The sequence below is a fragment of the Rhinatrema bivittatum genome, chromosome 7, assembly GCF_901001135.1.
Source record: "Rhinatrema bivittatum chromosome 7, aRhiBiv1.1, whole genome shotgun sequence".
In the NCBI taxonomy this organism is placed as follows: domain Eukaryota; kingdom Metazoa; phylum Chordata; class Amphibia; order Gymnophiona; family Rhinatrematidae; genus Rhinatrema; species Rhinatrema bivittatum.
In genome coordinates this window covers 62776827-62797764 of record NC_042621.1, presented here as the reverse complement: position 1 = coordinate 62797764, position 20938 = coordinate 62776827, and the positions used below count along the sequence as shown (strand labels likewise).

The 20938-nt window shown below is 45.8% G+C and overlaps 1 protein-coding gene across 1 annotated transcript; it reads right to left on the bottom strand.

Annotated features, from left to right (window-relative positions):
* Positions 1–13019: 13019 nt before the first annotated feature.
* Positions 13020–19353, bottom strand: LOC115096159. Its single transcript, XM_029610670.1, is given in 3 exon segments — positions 13020–14113; positions 16154–16309; positions 16340–19353. Coding segments are annotated over 3 exon segments (3492 nt in total). The 5' UTR covers positions 18605–19353; the 3' UTR covers positions 13020–13042.
* Positions 19354–20938: the final 1585 nt, after the last annotated feature.

Here is a 20938-nt window from a genome sequence, read left to right as displayed (position 1 = left end):
ATTAAACTCTGGAATTTGTTGCCAGAGGATGTGGTTAGTGCAGTTATTGTAGCTGGGTTTAAAAAAGGATTGGATAAGTAATTGTAGGAGAAGTCCATTACCTGCTATTAATGAAGTTGACTTAGAATAGCCACTGCTATTACTAGCAACAGTAGCATGGGATAGACTTGGTTTTTGGGAACTTGCCAGGTTCTTATGGCCTGGATTGGCCACTGTTGGAAACAGGATACTGGGCTTGGTCTGTCCCAGTATGGCATGTTCTTAATAATTTTGGGTCATATTTATATTGTTTATATGTGCTGCAAACCAGAAACTTGCACAAAAAAAGCCAAAAAGACATTTGGAACCCATATGGTTTTAGGCCTCTTGTAACCTCTGCTCAGTTTGGGCTTGGTACTCAGAAAGCCATGAATGGTATTAGGCCTGATGTAACCTGTGCTGGGTGTGGGCTTTGTCTTCAGAAAACCTGCATCCAGCACAGGTTACAATAGGCCTAATACCATATGGTTTAGAATTGTCTTTTTAGCGCACAATACAGTAAGCCTCCCATACCAAAACAGTTGTTTTGTTAGGGGAGGTTTATTATATAGTCATTCAGTTTAATCATGGCCTTCTGATGGTCGAGCACACATCCAACAAGGTTATAATAGGCCTAATACCATGAGTGCCAAGTGTCTTTTTTGCAGGAGTTTCTGGTTAGCACCACAGCAGTGTGTTGGAAATATAGTATAATGTAAGTGATATGTTTAACTCAGAATACTTGTTTTTGTATTTTTTTTCCATGTAAAATTTACTATAAATGCATAATTCTTAATTGTGCATGTAGAGAGGGGGAAGGGGGTATTTGCAAGGCTATAAGATTCACCTAGGGCATCTAATACCCTTGTACCAGCCATGGGTTCCGAGGGGGGGGGGGGTGCGAAGACCCAGGGGGTGGTGTTATCAGTTTTAAAAGTTTAGATTGATGGAGGGAACTGGACAGCAGGACAGAGATTGAATGAACAGGGGGAAGAGGAGCGGGGAAGCATAGTAATTCTTCGCACTGGGCAGCAAAATAGCTAGCATTGGACTTTCCACTCTGAATCACTGTCCTGTGTACATGCACAGTGGGCCCCACCAGCCCTGTGAGACTGTTATGAAATAGCAGGGGGTGCACAATTTTTTTTTTTATCTCTCTAATCCAAATACTCTAACATGTGCATTCTCTCATATACATGGCCACTCATACTATATCTCTTTTTATGTCAATCACACAAGCTCACACACTCCCTTTCTCCCTCTCAGACACACACACATGCTTTTTCTGGCAATTGGCAGGATGAGCTTTGCCAGCAGCCCCAGGGCCTCCAATGGCTACGCTGGCAACCCTATGGTCTCTCCGAATCTACTTTGGCCACTGGCAGGATGAGTTCTGCCAGGAACCCAGGGCCTCTCCTTCTCTTCGGTCACTGGTGGGTTGGACTTCTTCACCGATGGCCACTGTTCCCTCTAAACTACGTGCGTATGCCCACACATTGTGAATCCTGCGCACACAGCAAAATATAATGTGCGCAAGAAATTCCGATCATATTTGCATTGTTCTGTCGTGTAGCACACAAATTTGAACTCCGCTTAATAAAAAATTGCACAAAAGAAAATTCTTGCACACATAGCCTTTGAAAAATTAGAGGGAATGTAGCTGGTGGCCCTGGGACTTCTTACTGTTTGGCTGATGAATGCTAGGCCACCACACTCCTAGCTGCCGCCCTGTGCAAATGTATGGCTTGCACGGTAGGTCCCGCCAGCCCTGTGCTGATTGCTTGCTGAGATGTCTACCTATGAAAAGGCTTTTTTAGGTCAGATGATTGCTCTAGCCAAATTTTACACTGCTTAAATGTCAGACAACTAGTTTATATGGAAGGACAGCAAAGGGTAACTGTAGGAACCCATTTACAAGTCAGTGAGTGTAGCAAAGAAGATACGATTACAGAGATTTATCTCCTGTACTGAGAATTGTTTGCTGCATAATGAACCAGGAGAGAATTTCCCTCGAGTCAGACCATAGCATCAAAATAAGGCTGTCTCTTGGGGAGATGCAATTAAGTTTTTCCAGTACTCTCCATATTTACACACATACTTACATGCAATACCTTATCATCTGCCCCATTTGAATATAATTTGCACAGCTCTTACTATGCTCGACAAAGGTTTATGAGTGCTACTGACCAATGTTAGCCCTCTTTAAAACATCAGCCTCTAAATTACTTAAGCATTATGGAACATGAATTGTGGGAAATATATGCAAAACTTCTTGAGAGTTTAGCTGTGCTGTGTCAGCTGCCTGCGGGGGCTCCACAGGTGGCCTCACTCACTATGCACTATGCTGCCGCGGCCAAGCCAGCCCCGGGCTCCCTCGCAGCAGCTGGGAGCCTATGCCACCCCTCATCTTCACGTGCCTGGGTGCCGCAGCCACCAGCAGCTGCCGCTGTTTCTTTGCAACTTTAGATGCTGCCGATGCCGACGCTGCCTTTCTGGCTGCTGATGTTCTGCTCCTGCACCTGACCTCCTAGGCGCATGTGTGCACCTCTTTGCACAATTCAAAGGGCCGATGGTGGGAAAAGCTTTGCAGCCCTTACTGGTGACATCACCCAGGGACTATTTAAGGTTGGTCCCTGCCTTCACAGCCTTTGCTTTAGCAACAAGTCACACTCTGAGTTACTGACATTCCTACTTCCTTCTCTTCAGTCTGATCTTGGCTTGACACTGGACTGGATATCGACCTTGCTTTTCACTGCCTGCCACGACCTTTGCCTAGACTGACCTTGAGCTTGCTGCCGGCCCTGACCTCTGCTTGGACTCTGACTTCGAGCTTTGTTCCCTGCCCCTGACCTCAGCCTGTTTCACCACCTCTCTCATCTCTGACCCCTGGCTGTTCTACATCCGACCCTCCGGCATGCTGCCTGCTATGCTCCATCTTCCTGGATTTCCACCTCCGCAGAGGCCTCACCCAAGTCCAGCTGGCCCCGGCACCTGAGAGCTCAACCTAAGGGAAATGTGAGATGGTATTGGTGTAGCTCCAGCTGGACCTCTGCTTCCATCAGCCTCACCTACCAATGGTGGGGACCTGTGGGGTTCCTCCTCACAGGTAGCGCCAACTCCCCCTTGGTCCAAGGGTCCACCAGCACAATTGTTTGCCTCTGCCCTGCAGGCTATTCAGAGCCTGGCCCAGAAAGTGCAGGAGCAGCAGCATTTTCTGGAAGCTCCAGCAGCATGTATGGAGCATCTCAGTGCCCGCCTAGACTCCTCTATTCCTGTGGGAATATTGACCCCCATCTACAATGGCTCCTACCACTCCTGTGGCTCCTTCACACTGTCATACCGCTTCCAGCTCTTACTATTACGAAGAGCCTTAACTTTGTTGGGGGTTCCTCAACCAGTGCAACATGCATTTTTGCCTCCAGGCAGTGTTGTTTCTGGAGATTATCTGCATATTCTCCCTGTTGGGTGGAAAGGCCCTTGCCTGGGCCTCCCCTTTGTGGGAGCATTCTGACCACATCCTGCGGGACTTCCAATGGCTTTTGGAACTCTTCAAAATGGTGTGGTTATCAGGCCACTTCTGGTTTGGATATCCTCCACATCCATCAGGGTAATTGCTCCCTTGCTGACTATACTATAGAATTCTGTACCTTAGCTATGGAGCTCCATTGGGATGAGGATTGTCTCCATCTTCTTGGATGGACTATCATCCCATATTAAAGATGAATTGGTGGCCTGTAAGCTTCCCAGCTCCTTGGAATCCCTCACTTACTTGGCCAGGAGGATTGATAGTAGACTCCAGGAATAGAATCGGGAGTTACAACTCTCCCGGAGATGCACGACCATCACACCACCCTCAGTGTTCTTCTCCTCCTCTGAAAGTCTCCTCTTCTCCTGGAACCCTGATGGAAGTACCAATGCAACTGGGGCATGGTCAGTTAACCCCAGAAGAATGTCGCTGGTGCCGCCAGGCCAGACTGTCTATAGTGTGGTAAGGCAGGCCATGTACTAGTCCACTGCCCAGTAAGGCCGGTAAACTCTTGGCCTGGGATTCAGCGGGGGACTGATTCTAGGCCTCACCAGCTCTCCCCGTTAATGCTTCCTGTAACCTTCTCGGTGGGCAACCAGGATTTCACCTCTCTAGCCCTAGTAGATTCTGGGGCAGGTGGAAACTTCCTCCTGAAAGCTCTTGTGGAACACCTCCAGATTTCCATGTTTCTCTGCACAGTTCCATTGGTCTTGTCAATCCACTGGGATCCTCTCCTGGGGAGAGAGTTACCCACATTACGGCTTCCTTAAGCTTTACACTGGATCACTTCACTTGCAACACCTGGCAATCCATGTCCTCAATAAAGCCATACATCCTGCAGTCCTGGGCTTACCCTGGCTGCAGTAACATTCTCCACTGTTTGATTGGGCCTCACTTCAACTGTCTCGTTGGGGTCCTGACAGCCATACGACCTGCTTAGAATAGGTAGCAATCCAGCCATGTCTCAGCTCCCAATGTTCCAGCTGGTCTTCCTTCACATTCCCCTGAGACTATTTAAGGCTGGTCCCTGCCTTCAGCCTTTGCCTTGGCAACAGGTCTGCTCCTTTGGAGTGTGAGCTCCTGAGTTCCAGACTTTCCTTCTTTTTTCTCTTTGGTCTGATCTTGGCTTGACACCGGACTGTACATCAACATCGCTTCTCACTGCCTGCCTCAACCTTTGCCTGGACTTTGATCTTGAGCTTGCTGCCGGCCCTGACATCAAACTGTTTCACCTCCTCTCCAACCCCTGGCTGTTCCGCATCCAACCCTCTGGCATGCTGCCTGCTATGTCCACTTCCTGGATTTCCACCTCCACGGAAGCCCCACCTTAGTCTAGCCGGCCACGGCACCTGAGGGCTCAACCTAAGGGGAACATGGGCTAGTATTGGTGAAGCTCCAGCTGGGCCTCTTCTTCCACCAGCCTCGCCTACCTATGGTGGGGACCTGTGGGGTTCCTCCCCACAGGTAGCACCAACTCCCCCTCGGTCCACCAGCCCAACAAGCTGATTCACATTTATGGGAAGGAGTGTAAACTATTGTTACCCATGCCCTCTGAAATGCTATAAATTATAATATACTATAGACAAACAAAGCACTTTAATTCTGGAAAGGTGTCATTACTCAAATGCAGGCGCCCTTGTGTATAGAGTAGTTGCCTCTTACTCAGGACCTCACCCCCTGAAACTGGCCACAGAGCTATAAAATTACAGCATTGCAGATATCTGTAAAGACTGCAGAGGGTGGTGAGAAACAAAAATATAGAAGATGTATGTAAAGAAAATTCAATATTAAGAAAAGAATTCTTTTTTATTGTCCCTTCATTTTGGACAGTTCCTGACTTTGTTCTACATGTACTTTCCATAGCATTGCAAATATTACACCTGACCCTAGAGCACCAGTACACCTATTGGGAAAACAGAGCAAACTGGACTGCTATAGATCACTACACAGACACTAGCAAAACACCTTGATCACACAGATAGACTATGGATAGACCCTCACTAAATACAGAATAAGTGATCAGAAATTATACATACATATAAATATACAAAGAAAAACTGAATTGGAAGCCACAAAGCCAGACTGTGCAAGCAGTGCAACACTAGATAATTAGAAACAAATGTATTTCCTTATGTTCTGTTCATAATACAAATTATTAACAGAGATGCTGCACATTCACATTCCCAAAATTAACAAATTTGAATCACTATAGCAAAGGCTTTATTCCTACCTTTCTGGACATTTTGGACCTTAACATGACATCCCATTCTCATAACAATGGGAGCTCAGTAGCGCTCCCCCCCCCCCCCCCCCCCCAGATGAGACGGGGGACGGGACCTCTTCTTTCATATTACTTTTCCCTCTATCTCTCTACCCCCCTCCTCCTCCCAGCAGGCAGGCTGAATCCCCTCTCGCTTTGCCCAGGGGTCAAGCATCAGTCTCATTCTTTCCCCTCACTTCCCCATCCAGGCAGAAGTCTCTCTTCCCCCAAGACCCTTCTCCACTCAGAAGGGAAGACACTGGGAGGGGATGCAGAGGAAGCACCAGATACATGTTTTTGGGCAGAGGACCATAGGGCAGTTCAAGCAGGTGGAGGAAATGGTGCCATACACCTAAAAGAAAAAGAATTGGACCGAGGGGAGAAAACACCCTTTGGGGGCCTTGAAAAGTTCATAGAATAACCATCAGTAGCATAAATCTTTACTGACTTAACTGCTAATCCATTTATTAGCTGTAAAATAAATTGTTTCTCTAACAGATTATTAACCTAGCAATTCAAAATATTGACAATAAAAAATATTGACATTAAAAAATTTGACAAAACTGATACAATGCTATTTCCTGCCAATACAATATATAAATATAAAATACTCAATACAATTTACTAGACCAGTGATTCCCAACCTGGGGCCATGAGACCATCCCAAGGGGTCCTCCAGAAGGGATGCAAGAAAGTTTAGCTAGGGAGAAAAGGTTTTGCGCAGGCCTGATTGACAAACTGAAGAGTAGTAAATCACCTGGACTGGATGGTATACACCCCAGAGTTCTGAAGGAACTAAAAAATGAAATTTCAGACCTATTAGTAAAAATTTGTAACTTATTAAAATCATCCATTGTACATGAAGACTGGAGGATAGCAAATGTAACCCCAACATTTAAAAAGGGCTCCAGGGGTGATCCGGGAAACTACAGACCGGTTAGCCTGACTTCAGTGCCAGGAAAAATAGTGGAAAGTGTTCTAAACATCAAAATAACAGAACATATAGAAAGACATGGTTTAATGGAACAAAGTCAGCATGGCTTTACCCAGGGCAAGTCTTGCCTCACAAATCTGCTTCACTTTTTTGAAGGAGTTAATAAACATGTGGATAAAGGTGAACCAGTAGATATAGTATACTTGGATTTTCAGAAGGCGTTTGACAAAGTTCCTCATGAGAGGCTTCTAGGAAAAGTAAAAAGTCATGGGATAGGTGGTGATGTCCTTTCGTGGATTGCAAACTGGCTAAAAGACAGGAAACAGAGAGTAGGATTAAATGGGCAATTTTCTCAGTGGAAGGGAGTGGACAGTGGAGTGCCTCAGGGATCTGTATTGGGACCCTTACTTTTCAATATATTTATAAATGATCTGGAAAGAAATCCGACGAGTGAGATAATCAAATTTGCAGATGACACAAAATTGTTCAGAGTAGTTAAATCACAAGCAGATTGTGATAAATTGCAGGAAGACCTTGTGAGACTGGAAAATTGGGCATCCAAATGGCAGATGAAATTTAATGTGGATAAGTGCAAGGTGATGCATATAGGGAAATATAACCCATGCTATAATTACACAATGTTGGGTTCCATATTAGGTACTACAACCAAAGAAAGAGATCTAGGTGTCATAGTGGATAACACATTGAAATCGTCGGTACAGTGTGCTGCGGCACTCAAAAAAGCAAACAGAATGTTGGGAATTATTAGAAAGGGAATGGTGAATAAAACGGAAAATGTCATAATGCCTCTATCGCTCCATGGTGAGACCGCACCTTGAATACTGCGTACAATTCTGGTCGCCGCATCTCAAAAAAGATATAATTGCGATGGAGAAGGTAAAGAGAAGGGCTACCAAAATGATAAGGGGAATGGAACAACTCTCCTATGAGGAAAGACTAAAGAAGTTAGGACTTTTCAGCTTGGAGAAGAGACAACTGAGGGGGGATATGGTAGAGGTGTTTAAAATCATGAGAGGTCTAGAACGGGTAGATGTGAATCGGTTATTTACTCTTTTGGATAGTAGAAAGACTAGGGGGCACTCCATGAAGTTAGCATGGGGCACATTTAAAACTAAATCGGAGAAAGTTCTTTTTTACTCAACGCACAATTAGACTCTGGAATTTGTTGCCGGAGGATGTGGTTAGTGCAGTTAATATAGCTGTGTTTAAAAAAGGATTGGATAAGTTCTTGGAGGAGAAGTCCATTACCTGCTATTAAGTTCACTTAGAATAGCCACTGCCATTAGCAATGGTTACATGGAATAGACTTAGTTTTTGGGTACTTGCCAGGTTCTTATGGCCTGGATTGGCCACTGTTGGAAACAGGATGCTGGGCTTGATGGACCCTTGGTCTGACCCAGTATGACATTTTCTTATGTTCTTATGGTACCCACGATAGGTTGAGCTGCTGCCTCAGGCCAGGAGAAGTGAGAGTGGAGCTTACTGCTACCCTGAAAACTTCACACCACATTGCTGCAGGCCAGGAGAAGGAGGGACAAAAAAAAAAAAAGGGGACACTTGCACTTATTAGAAGCCTCAAACCCCACTGCCACGTGTTCAGCAGCGGTGGGGAAGAGATGGACTGATTGCAGCCCTCAAGAATCATAAGCCCCCCAATGCTACGCTTCATGAGGATGTGGGGAAGAGAGGGGGCCAAATGATGGCTGTCAGAACCTTAGAAGCCTCTGCTCCACACTGAGGAAAGCAGGAGAAAGCCGGGCGAGTGCGGCAGCGAGCAGCATTTCCTGCTACTGCCACATGCGCTACCACTGGCTTGACAGAAAGGAGAGGAGAGCTGCACCAAAACAGTGAGTAGGATGGTTCACAGGAAGAAAAGAGGAATGGAATTAGTGCTGACAGTATGAGGGGAAAGACAGAATGACACAGGAATGAAGGAAGGAAAGGAGAATGAAGAGGGAGACAGAAATCCATGATTGATCTGATTAAGGGGAGTAAAGGTAGAGGACAACACATCATGGAAAAAGGACCACCAGAGACCCCCAGGAAGGGGTCAATAGGGTGGGATAGAGGACCACCATGGTCCAAGAAGGGAGAAATGACCACTAGAGATCAAGGAAGTAGGAAACAACAAGAGCCAGGTGTGGATGTGACCCTAAACACACAAGTTATTTAGGGACACACAGACAGACATCAAGCTCTCATAAGCCTTCTTCCCTTTGAGAAGCAGACAATTGTTGTGCTTTTTCCCCCAAATCTAAATTTTGTGACTATCATTTTATGTTTGTGTTCATAAGAAAATAATAAAGCACAAAAGACAAGCAGGTAAAAGGAGAGTCAGTTTTCAGGAGAGTACATTTCAAAACTTTTTATATGGGTGTCAGGGTTCCTCCAGTCCATGCACTCCCAACTGTTGTTTTCAGGGTCCAGCCAGCCAGCAACTCACTTTGCAAAGGCTGGCTTCAAAAGTTCAAGTCTTTAGCCTTTGTTTTCTTTCCACTAGGTCATTCACTAGTAATGAAACATCAAGTCTAAAGTTCAAAAGTCTGGCCCAATGGGCCTAACTGCCACCTCCCACAGTATCTCTCAGGATATTTTTCTTGTCCCTTCAGATACAGCCACCCACAGGCAGTCTCTCAAACAATATCCTTAAGTAGGCACAACCAGATAGTAAAACAGTCTTTAGCTCCCAGCTCACCTTTCTGGAAGTCACACCAGCCATCCATCTTCCATCTAAGCAGGAGCACCAAAGTTCCAGTCTTGCAGAGCAACAGGCAGCATGATCCTTCTCCTTCCATCCCCAGCAGGAGACTGAAATTGCTGGCTTAGGGAATCTTTTATACTCTGTAACTCCTCCTCTGCCAGCTGATTGGCTCCGGGGAAGTCCCACCCTTAACCTCCCACACCTGAGTTTGTCTCTATGGTTACAGGGAAAGCCACCAGTATATATCCTTGACTCTTGTGTTGCCTGGGTTTTCTTCCCCCTCCTTCTAGGACTTTGGTTCCAGGGAGTTTTTTGTTCCTGGCTTTATTCTACCTACCTGGACAGGCATAGTGACCCCGTCACAGTGGGTAAAGCCCTGTTTGGAATTTGCTATTCCCTGCCTGTGAGGGTAAAAGTGCCTGTGCTGTGAGCAGCTGGCAGTCTGTTACCCGCAGGGGATAAAAGGAGCAGGGAGAGGTTGGTGAAGATGTAACCGTCTCTTTTAGTCAGTAAGGAGGCCCAGACAACTGATCCGTAAAGATAGACTTTTTATTGCCAGCAAGATGCAGCTAAGACAAAGGCTCAGTACAACTGCATGCCACGCCCCCTCGGGAGCAAACTTTTATGCACTTTACAACTCGTATCTTTCACACATGCGTTCTGATTTTTGCTGAACAAACAATTCACAAACTGCTGAACAAGCATTAGCTAGCGTGGTCCTCTAGGAGGTGTAGCTTATGATCATATTATCGTTTCGTCATTTAATTGACGTGTTAGACATTTTACAGCGGCATTCGTATTAATACAATACAAATTATTATTCCAAAATGGAGTTACGTTACGTTACGTGTTAGTGCGCAACTGCGTCACTACGCATTACGTGTCATTTGCGTTGCAAACATTAGTACGTTCAAAATGGCTGTGCGTTTCACTGCTGGCATGATTAGTCGGAAGACTTTCAGTTGTTTCATTCTTCGGGGGGCCACGAAATTGAACCCTTTCATTCCCCCCTTTGATACTTCAACTTCGGGTAGAAGGCAGAAGTATCACACTTCATCATCTGGGCAGTAACTGAAATGACAAACAAGAATTAATACCAGTGTCATTAGATTTGAGCCCTAACGTGTTGCTGTGTCGTTGGTTGCTTCACGGGTTTGAGACGGGTGGACCCTATTGGTGTCACCCCCCTTTGTAGCCCGACTTACCACAGCGAACAAAGTGGCTCAGTAATGTTAGTTACTCAGAATTTATGCAAATTATAAGTTAGTGGTTAGGTACTCATTATCAGAATCAACATCAGGAATATCTGAATCATCAGTAGTGTCGTAGTCAGATGAATCGTATGAAGGGAATGTGGAAACAGACACATACTTATTAATCATCATGACGTGGGCAGCCGCTCGTCGATCAGCAATATTTTCAATCATGGATCGGAGATTCCTGAAAATAAGAGGTAGACACAGAGGAAATAGAATACAAGTTAAAATAAGAAATAGTAAGGGAAAGAAGAGTTCCTTAAGTCCTGGGATGGAGGTAAGCCAGTTGGGTAAGGAGGCTGTCCAATCAAGAATCCCAGTCCACGTCTGTACTGGAACATGTGCCAGTCGGATCATTCGATCAGTGATCTCTTCAATGACCTTACTCTTGTCATCGACCTGTAAACAGCAATTAGAAAGATTAAATTTTCCACATACACCTCCTTCCTGTGCTAGGAGGTAATCCAAAGCCAATCGATTTTGATAAACAGCAGTGATAATTTTTGTGTTCTGCTTGGCGAGGATGTTGAGAGCCAAGGCAGAATCATTTGTTAGGAGTTCTAATACTGCTTGTAGTCGGATAATACGATTGAGCATGTAAATAGGGGTTCTATACCCATAAGAACCATCCTCAGCCCACGTTGCGGGGCCATAATATTGTACAATTCTTTCAGGAGGCCACTCCTGATCTTTCCAGTCTCCAATGGTTACTTTGGAATTTCTACGACGTTTGTTTGGTCGCATGGGACTGTATACTGGTACTCCTAAGGTTTCTCCAGCAGTGATGGGAAGTAAGAAGAAACTGGGTCGTATAGTAGCCAAGAAGCAGGTTCCGTACCAGTGTGTGGGTAACTGTTCATAGGCTCTTCGCCCACATACAAAATAGTAGCCATCTGGGGCAGTGAAGATGGTGGTGGGTACGCCTGCAGCAGTCCATGTCTTGTTCAAAGTTGATTCAGTCCAGATGGGAGCAGGCATGGTGTAATTTTCCGTCTGCCACCATGTATGGTTAGTTAGATTGGCTGTGAGAACCCCAGTACATGGAGAGTTTCCAACAGGTATGGAAAAATATGCGAACGTTGTCGAGATATACATTGTCTGCCAATCACATCAGTCTGGAGGTCCCACTCATATGGATGAGTTTTACGGTTGTAAGTAACAGTTGTGTTCAATGTATTAAGATCAGATTGGAATGTTTCTTTGGCTTCCCAAGGCCATTGCTCTCCTGTATTTGTTCCTCCACATACAAAACAGTTCTTGACTTCCAGAGAGAGAGCAATATTCTCAGCCAAATTAACGAACATGTTCTTTGCTTGCTGAGAAATTGTATGTTTCTTTAATTCCTCAGTCACATGAGATATTTCATCGAAGAAAGACTGGTAGCCCACTACAGTGGTCTGGTGAATAATTGGACGAGGTTTGTCTCTCCGCTGCGTGTTAGTAATGTAGGTCATGGGGTCTTTTCCAGTTCCATCGATACCAAATCCCCAAGTATCTTGCCAGGGGAATCCTTCACTTCTTATAGGCCATTGTATAGACACAGTGTTACCAGTTACTTCAGTTAGCCGGCCTATTCCGTGGCAGCCATGGTAACCTCCTCCGGTATAGTCGCAGACTAGAGCCCATCCTGACAGTGTCAGGTCCCCTCCACATGGTATCCAACTGGATGGATTGGCGGCTCGATTGTATGGACAGAGGTATTTGTGATTGTACACATAGGATTTTTTCCAGGCTTGAGACCCACAATGGAGTGCATTAGGGTGTTTATCAATGGCCTCACAGGCATCGAAGGTTATTGTGACGGTAGACTCTCCTCCCATAAGGACTTTGGTAGAGTTGATGTAGTACAAGATACCTTTTCCTTCGGGGATAATACTTGATGTGTAGCTTTTTGGTAATCCAGCAGTGAGGGTAACATTGTAGTACTTAGGAGTAGTTGGGGTATGACAAATGATTTTGCTACCCTCTAGACATCGATGGAAAGATTGATAGCCTTGAGTAGTATTCAAGGCACAAGCAGGTAGTGTGGCACAGGACGCAGGAGGTTGAGATTGGTGGATGATTGTTGATACAACTTGGAATCCATCTTGAGTTGTAGTGCGGATTAGCTTGATACATTCTGTACAATTCTTGCTCAGGGGCAGGAAAAGAGAGGTAGTAGGCGTACAGAAGAGTAGTAAAGAAATTTGTAGGCTGATTGACAATTTTCTGTAGAAGGTAGTTGCCGCGTAGATCTTTGAAGTCGGTATCTGTGACATTGCTTTATGATGTAGACAGTTGCAGTCATAAGTTATGGAGTCTGAAAGGAAGGAAAGAAATGGACACGTTAATATTGTTTAGAAGTTACTGAGGTCTTTTGCTCAGGACTAGCATTGTGCCTGCCTTGGGTGAATCTTAACTTGTTGTCCCCAATCCTGGAGACTTGCCAAATGGATGCAGCTGGTTTAATTCGTGACCAATGAATCCATGAGGGGCATCCAAAGACTTTAACTGCTGTTGGAGTGGTCAGTAACACAGTGTACGGTCCTTTCCATCGGGGTTGGAGGAAATCAGACTCATCCCAATCTTTGATCTACACAGAATTCCCGACCTGGAATGGGTGGATCGGGGTTAGCAGGACTAATGGCTCAGTGTCACAGGTGTAATTTTGAATTGCAATGACTGTGTTATATAGTCCTTTGAGTTGGTTACTGAGAGACATCTCCCCTTGTATCTGCAATGATTCAGGAAAAGATGGAAGGGGTGGAGGTCTTGCATACATCATTTCATAAGGTGTTAGACCAGACTTTCTTGGAGTGCATCGAACATGGAGTAAAGCTAATGGCAGGATGTCTGGCCATTTAGTTTTTGTTTCTTGACACAATTTAGCTAACTGATTCTTTAAAGTCCTGTTAGCTCGTTCAACTGCTCCGCTACTCTGAGGTCTCCAAGCGCAGTGCAGGTGCCATCGGACACCCAAAATTTGACTCAGTCGTCGTGTGACTTCACTGGTGAAGGCTGGTCCGTTGTCTGAATTTATTTGCCGTGGTAATCCGTATCGTGGTAAGATTTTATGGAGAAGCAAAGACACTACCTCCTTAGCAGTCTCAGTTCGCGTAGGTACGGCTTCGATCCATCCAATATAAGTACAGACAGCTACCAGCATTGCTTTGTATCCTTTTGAAGGAGTCATGTGGGTGAAGTCAATTTGGCAAACTTGGAACGGAGTAGTCCCTCGTAGTATATGTCCAGGGGCTGGACCAGGTCCATTTCTTGGATTGTTTCTTGCACAGGTGACACATTGATTGACAGCATATTTAGTTAGCTGTATGAGTCTGTTAATGTAGTAAGTTTTTGCCAATAGAGTTGCTAATGCATCGCGACCAAGATGAGTTTTATTGTGGGCTTCTTTGACAATTTATTTATTTATTTAACACTTTTCTATACCGACCTTCATGGTAGAGACCATATCAGGTCGGTTCACATCGAATAGGGGAACTGAACCAAGAACAGTAACCAAAAACAAAAGGTTGAACATGAAAAAGCAAAGTTACATTTAACAGGGAAATTAAACTTGGAGGCATAGACTGCTGGAAGGAAGGAAAGGCTAGAGATAGCGGAGACATTATTAGTATAAACAGAGCAGTCAGGAGGCTCTTATTCTGGTCTTAGGGGTAAAATGGAAATCCATTGCTCCTAAAGGAAGTTCTGTCGACTATTGTGTGTCATGGGTATCTGAGAAGGCTTGGCGGAAAAGCCAGGTCTTAAGTTTTTTCTTGAATGTTGGTAGGCAGGGCTCCATTCTGAGGTCAGCTGGGATGTCGTTCCAGATAGTTGGGCCTGCTGTTGAAAAGGATCGGTCTTTAGTTGAGATGAGGCGTGTAGCTTTTGTAGGTGGGGGTCTGTAGGGTTCCTTTATATATTTCTCTAGTCGGTCTGTTGGTGAGGTGGAGATTGAGGGGGAATTCGAGGTCCAGATGCAAGTGATTGTAGATGACTTTGTGGATTAAAGTGAGTGATTTGTGGAGGATTCTGTACTTCACTGGGAGCCAGTGTAGGTTACGTAGGATGGGAGATATGTGTTCTCCCCGGTTGGTGTTAGTCAAGATTCTTGCGGCAGCGTTCTGTATCAACTGTAGCGGCTTGGTGGTAGAGCTGGGGAGTCCCAAGAGGAGTGCACTGCAGTAGTCGATTTTAGCAAATATCAAGGCTTGCAGAACTGTTCTGAAGTCGTGGAAAAAAAGTAGGGGTTTGAGTCTTTTTAGGACTTGAAGCCTGTAGAAACAATCTTTGGTTGTGGTGTTGATCATTTTCTTGAGGTTTAAGCGGTTGTCTAGTAACACCCCGAGATCTCGTACGTGGGTATGCATGAGCTGGGTGTTAAGGATGGTCTGTGGGAGTGGGTTGTCTTGGTTAGAGGAGATGAGGAGGAGTTCGGTCTTGGATGCGTTAAGGACCAAGTTGAGGCTGTTAAGAAGGCTAGTGATCTGATTTAGGCAGTTGTTCCAGAGTGAGAGTGATTTTGCGATGGATTCTGTTATCGGAATCAAAATCTGCACGTCATCTGCATACAGAAAATGAATAAGGTTAAGGTCTGTTAGAAGCTGACAGAGTGGGAGGAGGTATATATTAAAGAGAGTGGGTGATAACGATGATCCTTGGGGTACTCCGAGTGAGGACCTTGTTGAAGGAGATTCTTTATTATTTATTTTAACTTTGTAACTTCTGTTACTAAGGAAAGACGTGAACCAACTGAGGGCTGAACCTGATATACCTATTTCTGCTAGGAGAGTCAGAAGGATGGTGTGGTTGACGGTGTCGAAGGCTGCTGAGATGTCCAATAGAACTAGGAGGAAGGAATGGCCCTTGTCTAATCCCAGAATGATATGGTCTGTTAAGGAAATGAGGAGTGTTTCTGTATTGCGAGATTTGCGGAATCCGTATTGGGAGGGGAATAGGATGTTGTGATCCTCTAGATATTCTGATAGCTGAGTGTTAACCAGTTTCTCTGTAAGTTTGGCTAGGAACGGTAGATTTGAGATGGGGCGGAAGTTAGCAGGTTCTTTGGGGTCTAAGTTATGCTTCTTGAGGAGGGGTTTAAGGGAAGTGGATTTTAAGCTATCTGGGTATCTCCCTTGAGCTAATGAGCAGTTTATAATATTAGCTAGAGGTCCTGCAATCATGTTTGGAATCAGTAGCAGGAGTTTGGATGGTATATTGTCTGCTGGATGGCTAGATGGTTTCTGTTTCTTAAGGAGAGATTCAATCTCCCCGGGAGATGTCAGATCGAAGTTGTCGAGCTTGATTCCAGTATGGGAGTGAGTGGTGGAGAATGTAGAGTATGTGGTGGTGTTGGTTGGTAGGAGAGCCAGGGTATTTGTGATCTTCTGTTGAAAGAAAGAAGCAAGTTCATTGGCCTTGGTCCAATGAACTTGGACCCTTCATTGGCTTGGACAATGGTCCAAGCCAGTGCGTCGGGTATCCACACCCGATCTCCTTGCACAATCCACCAACCATCCTGCTGGCGGAATTGTTCAGTTTGTGCCCAGTCATTTTCTTCTGCCGAATAGACAGGGATTTCAACCGGAAATTGCAGAAGTGGGCAAGTTTTAGTTGAGGTGTGTAATCAACGTGCACGTGCTACTTCTTTTGCTGTCTTATCTGCCCATTGGTTTCCTTTGGCGATGGGATCTGATTTCCCGGTGTGGGCTTTACAATGCATGACAGCTACCTTCTTTGGTGCCCACACGGCATCTAGCAATTGATGTATTTCAGATGCATTAGCTAGTTGTTTCCCTTCAGCAGTTAGGAATCCGCGTTCCTTGTATAAGGCTCCATGTACTTGGATAGTAAGGAAAGCGTACTTTGAGTCAGTATAAATGTTAACAGTTTTTCCCTCTGCCAATTGTAGAGCCCTGGTGAGCGCAATGAGTTCTGCTTTTTGCGCTGATGTCCCCTGGGGTAGGGGCTCTGCTTCGATAATGTCGTCCTCGGAGACCACAGCATATCCAGCGACCCGGGCACCATTTAGAACCTGGCTACTTCCATCAGTGAACAAAGTCCAGGCTCCCTGCCAAGGTTGATCGCGTAGATCGGGTCGGCTGGAATGTACTGTAGCCATGATTTCCTCACACTTATGAGTGACTGAAGTGGGAGTTGGGAGTAAAGTTGCAGGATTCAGATTTTTACTGTCCTGTATTTGAATTTCTGGAGTTTCACATAACAAAGCTTGATACTTTACGAGACGTGAATTAGTCATCCATTTTGGCCCATGAGTCTCTAGCAGGCCTTGAATGGTATGGGGAGTTGTTACGTTCAGAGTTTGACCAAAAGTTAATTTGACTGCTTCTGGAATGAGTAAACATGCAGCCGCGATGCTTCGAAGACACCCAGGCCATCCTTTTGCTACATTGTCCATTCCTTTTGAGAGATATGCAACAGGTCGCTCCCATGAGCCTAAAGTTTGAGTCAATACCCCAATGGCCATTCCCTTTTTTTCATCGACGAATAGATGGAATGGTTTCATTACATCCGGCAATCCTAGAGCAGGTGGTTCAATTAAGGCTTCTTTTAATTGACGTAAGCTTGCTAGTTCATGTCCTTCCCATTGAAAAGGTTGGGACTCAGTTTCTTTACCCCGCAATTTGTCGTACAGGGGTTGAGCAATAACTGCATAGTTAGCAATCCACAGTCTACAGTATCCTGCAGCTCCAAGGAACGCTCGGAGTTCTTTCTTGCAAGTGGGTACAGGTTGACCTCTTATCGAACTGGTGCGAGAAATTCCCAGACAACGGGTTCCTCCACGGATTTGGAAGCCTAAATACTCTACTTCCAACTCACAGATTTGCGCTTTCTTTTTACTTGCACGATATCCTTTTGAGTACAACGTCTTTAGCAGCTGAAGAGTGGATACTGCACATTCGAGATACGTCTCTCGAAACAACAGAAGATCATCCACGTATTGTATTACTGGCCCATACATGACTTGGTACATCTTCAAGTCTTTTGCCAGTTGCTCACCGAACAGCGTAGGTGAGTGCCTAAACCCTTGAGGCAAACGAGTCCATGTGTACTGCTGCTTTATTCCAGTAGGTGCATTTTTCCATGTGAAAGCGAAAATCTTTTGACATTCCTCCGCCACCGGGACGGAGAAGAAGGCATCTTTGAGATCAATGACACTGTACCACTTTGATGCAGGTGAGACTTGGGCTAGGATTGAATATGGATTTGGCACGAGGGCTACTAGATCCTCTACTTGACTATTCACTTTCCTCAGGTCTTGTACTGGTCGATAATCATCAGATCCAGGTTTCTTTACGGGCAACAGAGGGGTGTTCCAAGCAGATCGGATGCGTCGGAGAATGCCCAAATCGTACAGTCTCTGCAGATGTATCTGGATTCCTTGCCTGGCCATATATGGAATGGGGTATTGAGGTTGATTGATCACCTGTGCATTCTGTTTCATCTCGATCCAAATAGGGGTAGCATTGATGGCTATTCCTCCTGGGTTTTGTTCGGCCCACACTTTAGGTACACTATCCATCAGCTGTCTGCGCTTTTCGTTAAGGATGGTGTTCTCTTCATAGCGGTGCGTAATGATGTGCTCAACTACAGGAAGATGTAATCTCCATTCTTCTTGGAGCGGGCAAATGAGAGAGACTGGGTTATCAGCGAAGGAGGCTATGATTTCTCCAGTAGATTCGAATTGCAAATTGGCTCTTAATTTGCAAAGAAGGTCTCTCCCTATGAGTGGGATTGGGCATCCGGGGACATAGAGGAACTGATGGGATACTAATTGTCCCCCTACTCGAACCTGTCGTTTTTGGAGAAAAGGAGCGATGAGTGGCTTTCCAGAGGCTCCTACGATGGAAATATTTTTTGAAGTGGGCGTGGTGATAGCGGTAGTCATGACTGATCTTTGTGCCCCGGTGTCTAACAATCCTTTAAACGTCTCAGTCCCTACTTTGATATCTACTAAGGGATCCAGGGGAAGATTTCCCCTGTCTAGTCATGTTTCACTGTCTTCGCCAGAAGTTTCCCCTACGGCCATCTGCCATTCAGCTTCTTTTGGTTTGGACGGAGTATATCCTTCCTGCTTCATTTGCAGGGACTCCGGGCATTCAGACTTCCAGTGTCCTTCTTGTCTGCAGAATGCACATTGATTGGCCCCCAACGGCATCCTTCCACCTCTGAACGATCCTCCTCTACTTGCTCATCCTCTGAGCGGCCCTCTCGAGGGCGACCTGCCCCTTCCTCTCGGTCCAGGATATCCTTGGTAGTGCCTGGACGAGTTCCCGAAATTAGTTTCTTCCAGCGCTGCGGCTAACAGACTAACACTTTCTCTTAACTTTCTACTTTCTTTCTTTTCCTTCTTTTCTCCGTCCGGCTCTCGGTTTACATAGACTTTGTCGGCCATGGCTTTTAATTGGCTAATAGTCATTCCCTCGAATCCTTCTGACTTCTGTAACTTCCGGCGGATATCGGGATAAGACTGTCCGACGAAACTCATCACTATGACGGACTGACTTTTGGGGTCCTCTGGATCAAATGGACTGTATTGCCGATATGCGTCCATCAATCGCTCCAAAAAGATTCCGGGGGTCTCGTCTCTCCGTTGCACCACGTCTTGGATCTTTCCCATGTTCACAACTTTCTTCTTTCCTTTCTTTAAAGCTTCAAAAAAGGCGATTTGGTATGCAGCAATGCGCTCGCGCCCTGCTGCGGTCTGGAAATCCCAGTTGGGATCGGCAACCGGGGCTTGTGCTCTCACTACTTCATCAGGATTACCATCTGCCCCAGCTCCTAATCGAGCTGCCTCTTCCAGATTTAATTGTATTTGTCGGCGCTCTTCAGTGGTAAAAAGAATAGAGGCTAGATGCCGAATGTCAGCCCAGTTGGGGTTATGGGCTGCAAAAATTCCCCTTAAAAAATCTATCATCTGATCTGGTTTATCAGCGTAAGAGGGGCCAAGCTGTTTCCAGTTAAAAAGATCACTGGAAGTAAAAGGTATGTAGGTAAATAACTTTATTGTTTGCGTAGTATGATATTCGTTTTCTTCAGTCGGGACCACGGGAACTACGGTGGTCGTTTCCCTAATTGGTAGCTGCAAGCTTGTGGCTTGGGTTTTACTGCGAGTACCGCCTGCCACGGACGATTCGCCGCAGTCTTCAACTTTTGCCGCTGCCGCTTCAAGCCGTGCTTCGGGAATCGGCACTAGTTCAACTAGCTTGGGATCAGCTTGGGCATTGGCGGGGGCTGAGGGACCTGGTGGCGCATTGTAAGCTTGAGGGAAGCTAGGGACATACGGTGGCGGCAGAAGATGTTCTGCGTCAGACAGTACTGCGGACGGTAGGGGTTTAATTTTTTTTTCTTGAGTCCGTGCATTCCCTTGCACTACAAACATGGCCGCCGCAGCTGACGCATGGTCTTGTATTCCCAAGATGGCTGCCCTTCCCAAGATGGCTGCCCTTCCCTTTGGGGACTTCCGGTCTCCCATTTTGTTCACTTGCACCACCATTACGAGGGCGGCTCCCTCCACTAACTTCTTTGCCCATGACGGAGGATTCTCAATGACTGCAATCCAAGCAGTTATGTACGGCTTATCCTCAGGGCAACCCGGATTCCCTTCTTGCGTAACTATATTCAGGACCCTTGTGGCCGTTTGGAAATTGAAAGTTCCTGCCGGAGGCCAATTTACACACAAACTGGGCCACCTATGGGTGCATCGCTGAATCATTCCGGGTTTCGTACATTTATGTTTATCGAACACTTCACTATAGTGCTCCGTCATAGCTTTTAGCGGAGTTGAGTAGCCCCCTCCCATTAGGATAGAATCACAGACAGAGAAGGGAAGGGAAGACGGATAGGTAAGGGGTCCGTATCTGCCAGACACAAAAGGGTCACAATTGCCCCGACTAGAACGCGGTCGCCCGGTCTAGAACTGCGAGGCCATTCACTCTCTTTCACACAACAAGAAACCTATTCCCGCTATTATACACTTTACTTATAATTTCCTTTTTATGCGCATGGCTTTCGGAATACGATTCCTACTAACCCACGGCGTGGGGTGTGATCAAAGCCCCTCGGTCCGCTTGGGGATGGACCGGTTATTTGCTACTCTTTTAGCTATCCTTCACTTCTCCCACCATTCCCACAATACTCGCCTGCAGGGTTCTTCCGATCGTCACGAAAGCCTTCTTCCCGGATCACCAGCCCAGAGGTCTCAGAAGAATGTCTGTGGAAC